Below are 3,699 nucleotides of genomic sequence, written 5' to 3' on the forward strand. Positions count from 1 at the left end.
TATGGATCAGTACTATCCGAGCCCACAGGTAGTAACCGGGGGATATAAGCAGGTATACCTATGATCAGTACTATCCGAGCCCACAGGTAGTAACCGGGGGATATAAGCAGGTATACATATGGATCAGTACTATCTGAGCCCACAGGTAGTAACCGGGGGGTATAAACAGGTATATATATGGATCAGTACTATCCGAGTCCACAGGTAGTAACCTGGGGGGTGGTATAAATAGGTGTATATATATGATCAGTACTATCCGAGCCCACAGGTAGTAACTGGGGGGTATAAGCAGGTATATATATATATATGGATCAGTACTATCCGAGCCCACAGGTAGTAACCGGGGGGGGGGGTATAAATAGGTGTATATATATGATCAGTACTATCCGAGCCCACAGTTAGTAACTGGGGGTTTGGGAGCAAATCTCCCAAAGCTAAGGGGGCTCTACTGTGCCACCAAGTTAGATACATTGAAAGCTGATTCTTTTCCACCTTTTCACTTCTGTTTTTTTTTCCTCAGAAGGGTCTTACTTTGTCACCAAGGCTGGAATGCAGTGGTGAGATCTTGGCTCACTGCAAGCTCTGCCTCCAGGGCTCAAGCAATCCTCCTACCTCAGCCTCCCATGGAGCTGGGACTACAGGCATCCGCGACCACGACCAGCTAATTTTTGTATTTTTGGTAGAGAAGGGGTTTTGCCATGTTGCCCAGGCTGGTCTCGAACTCCTGAGCTCAAGTGATCTGCCTGCCTCGGCCTCCCAAAGTGCTGGGATTACAGGCGCAAGCCACCATGCCTGGCCTGGCCTTTCCACTTCTGTCAAATGCTTTTCATGACCGACGTTTCACAAATAGAATTACTCACGTTTGCCATATTCCTAGCGTAACAGAAGCCAACCACAATAGTCCGACAATGAAGAATTTAGGCAAATAGAAAGTTAAACACTTTCTTTCTCCCTAAAAAGAAAAAAAACAGTAAGAAATAAAGAAAACCAAGTTGGTAATTCTACATGATGTGCATTTTTTCGTTGAGTATGGGTCTGCAGATGGGTTTTCATGGAGAAATTCAGCTCTTGGGCTGCTGTCAAGAGTTGGGAGGGGAAGAGACACAGTCTGTAACCTCCCAAGGTGGTGCGGAGGGCTGCGGCTCACCTGGACGCGAATCCCGTGGTACACACAAAGCCAGAAGAGCAGCAAGGCGCACAGAAACATAGACTGAAAGAGGTCATCCAGCATCCCCGGGAGCCAGCTGTTCACCAGGAAGGAGAGGGGGAAAAACGGATCTGGAACGCAAAAGGCAGAAACGCATGAGGGAGACAGAGTCCACCAGCACCCAGCAGAGAGCACCCCGTCCATTTGTGGGGTCGGAACCCATGACCGGCTTTTCTCCCTGGTCAGAGCCAAAGGAAAAGCAGTGAACTGAGGGCTATTTTGTTTTCCCAAACACCTAAAAGCCAACGAACAGATTGCTGCACTGATCAATGACGGAGCACCGTATGCCGCTGCCATCAGCTCCTCCCGGAGCCTGGGGGTTCCAAGCGCGGCAGCTCCGGAAGCAAATGCTTTTGGAACAGGACATGAGGAACAGCCAGCCGTGTCTGGCCACCTTCAGCCAAGTTCCAGGACTGCTGTGTCTGTAGCACATCCAAGTTTTAACTACCAAACAGCTGCCTGTTTGTTAGAGAGCCAGGTATCTGCCCCAGCTTGGTGGAACACGGTTCCTGGGGCACCAGGGAGCATACTGCAACATGCTCCTTCTGGAGCTCCCTACCGGCTCTTCTGGGCCCAGGCCATCTCCAAGATGCCTTCCAGCTTTACTTAAGAGTCTTACTCTGTCATCCAGGCTGGAGTGCAGTGGTGTCATCAAGACTCGCTGCAGCCTCAGACTCCTGGCCTCAAGTGATCCTCCCACCTCAGCCTCTCAAGTTGTTGGGACCACAGGTACGCATCACCACGCCCAGCTAATTTTATTTTTTGTAGAGTCTTGCTATGTTACCCAGGCTGGTGTTAACCTCCTGGCTTCAAGCAATCTTCCTGCCCCAGGCTCCCCAAGTGCTGGGATGACAGCACGCCCCTGCACCCGGCCTCCAGCTTGACATTTTCAAGGAGAAAGTTCCTAAGTGAAAATGGAACCACCTACCATTGTAAAGTAGCAGCAGAGGCAAGAGGACAGACATCCACTTCTGCTCGATGCCCCAGTCTCTCATGGAAAATTTCCGGAGCGAATGCGCAAACAGGCACTGCAAACCAAACCAGCTCCAGTCACTGCCTTTGCTCATACCTTGCTTGCGTACCAGGCTGTCTTCTCACATCAATGGTCTCGGTGCCCCGCTAAGATCCGCTGCCTTAAGCCCCAGCTGAATTGCCTACTGTGTCCCGGAGGCCATCAGTGACAACCAAAATAAGGTTGTTACTTTCTGCAGAGGAGCCACAGCTAAGACTGGTTCTGAGCTGTTCTCACAGGAGGAGGAGAGAAGAAGGAATTTAACAGCCATAAATCCCCTGCAGAAGGAAAGAGCACCCACCGTCTCACCTCTACCGGTGAAGAAAAGAGGGTCCGCGTCCATCGGGCCTGCCCCCAGAGAGCCGGCACACAGAAGGGCCCACCCAGGACACAGGACACACCCATGGGTGTGACGGAAGCCACGTTCCCGGCAGTGCAACTGCTACAGATGGCACCAGCTTCCAGGATGGCGGCAGGGCTCACCAATGAAAAGCCAAGAAGAAAGGAGGCTTGTAACAGTGGTCAGGGGATGCATTTCTTCTCAAACACCTCCCTGAGGAAGGTGTGTTAGCCAGTGAAAGAAGCTTCTTTAAACTGCTTTAAACACTCTACAACTTGTAATTTTTAGACCAGGGTTTTGTTGTTGACTGTTTTCTTACAATCTGACATAAGCCAATGGTTTTCTAGGCAAAACAGATTTCCTTGCCTAGAGACCATCTTCCCTCTTTTTAACAACATACTTGGGGCCCTGAGTAATAAATAGCTCTTTGGGCTCCACAGTGTGGCAGCAGAAGCTCAGGCATCACAGAGCTTTCGAGAAGAGGCAAGAGTTTCTGACTGCGCAGACACAAACACCAGCTTTTTGCTTTCATTTATGAAACTCACTGGGGGACCTGGAATCCTGGAGGTCCTGGGCTGGGCCTGAGCACCACAACCTCCAGCTTTCTGTGGTTCTAGCACCCACGCCTTTCCCTCCAGCTTCGTGGCTCTAGCACCCATGTGACATCCTTCCCCCCAACTCCCTGTGACTCCAGCACCTACACCCTTCCCCCAGCTCCCTTAGGCTCCAGCACCCACACCCTTCCCCCAGCTCCCTGAGGCTCCAGCACCCATGCCCTTCCCCCAGCTCCCTGAGGATCTAGCACCCATGCCCTTCCTCTCTGTGGCTCCAGCACCCACGCCCTTCCCCCCAACTCCCTGTGGCTGCAGCACCCACACCCTTCCCCCAGCTCCCTGTGGCTCCGGCACCCACGCCCTTCCCCCAGCTCCCTGTGGCTCCGGCACCCACGCCCTTCCCCACAACACCCTGTGGCTGCGGCACCCACACCCTTCCCCCAGCTCCCTGTGGCTCCGGCACCCACGCCCTTCCCCCAGCTCCCTGTGGCTCCGGCACCCACGCCCTTCCCCCTAACTCCCTGTGGCTGTAGCACCCACGCCCTTCCCCCCAGCTCCCTGTGGCTCCAGCACCCACGCCCTTCCC

General features: G+C 53.1%; 1 protein-coding gene across 1 annotated transcript in view; it reads right to left on the reverse strand.

The window, feature by feature from the left end:
* Positions 1-3,699, reverse strand: part of TMEM181 (transmembrane protein 181) — a 108,478-nt gene that overhangs the window by 24,947 nt on the left and 79,832 nt on the right. Inside the window, 3 exon segments of the mRNA XM_037742294.1 lie at positions 861-952; positions 1,148-1,278; positions 2,136-2,235. Of these exon segments, the coding sequence (XP_037598222.1) occupies positions 861-952; positions 1,148-1,278; positions 2,136-2,235 (323 nt within the window).

Source organism: Cebus imitator, unplaced genomic scaffold (assembly GCF_001604975.1).
Source record: "Cebus imitator isolate Cc_AM_T3 unplaced genomic scaffold, Cebus_imitator-1.0 Scaffold6, whole genome shotgun sequence".
NCBI classification, from domain to species: domain Eukaryota; kingdom Metazoa; phylum Chordata; class Mammalia; order Primates; family Cebidae; genus Cebus; species Cebus imitator.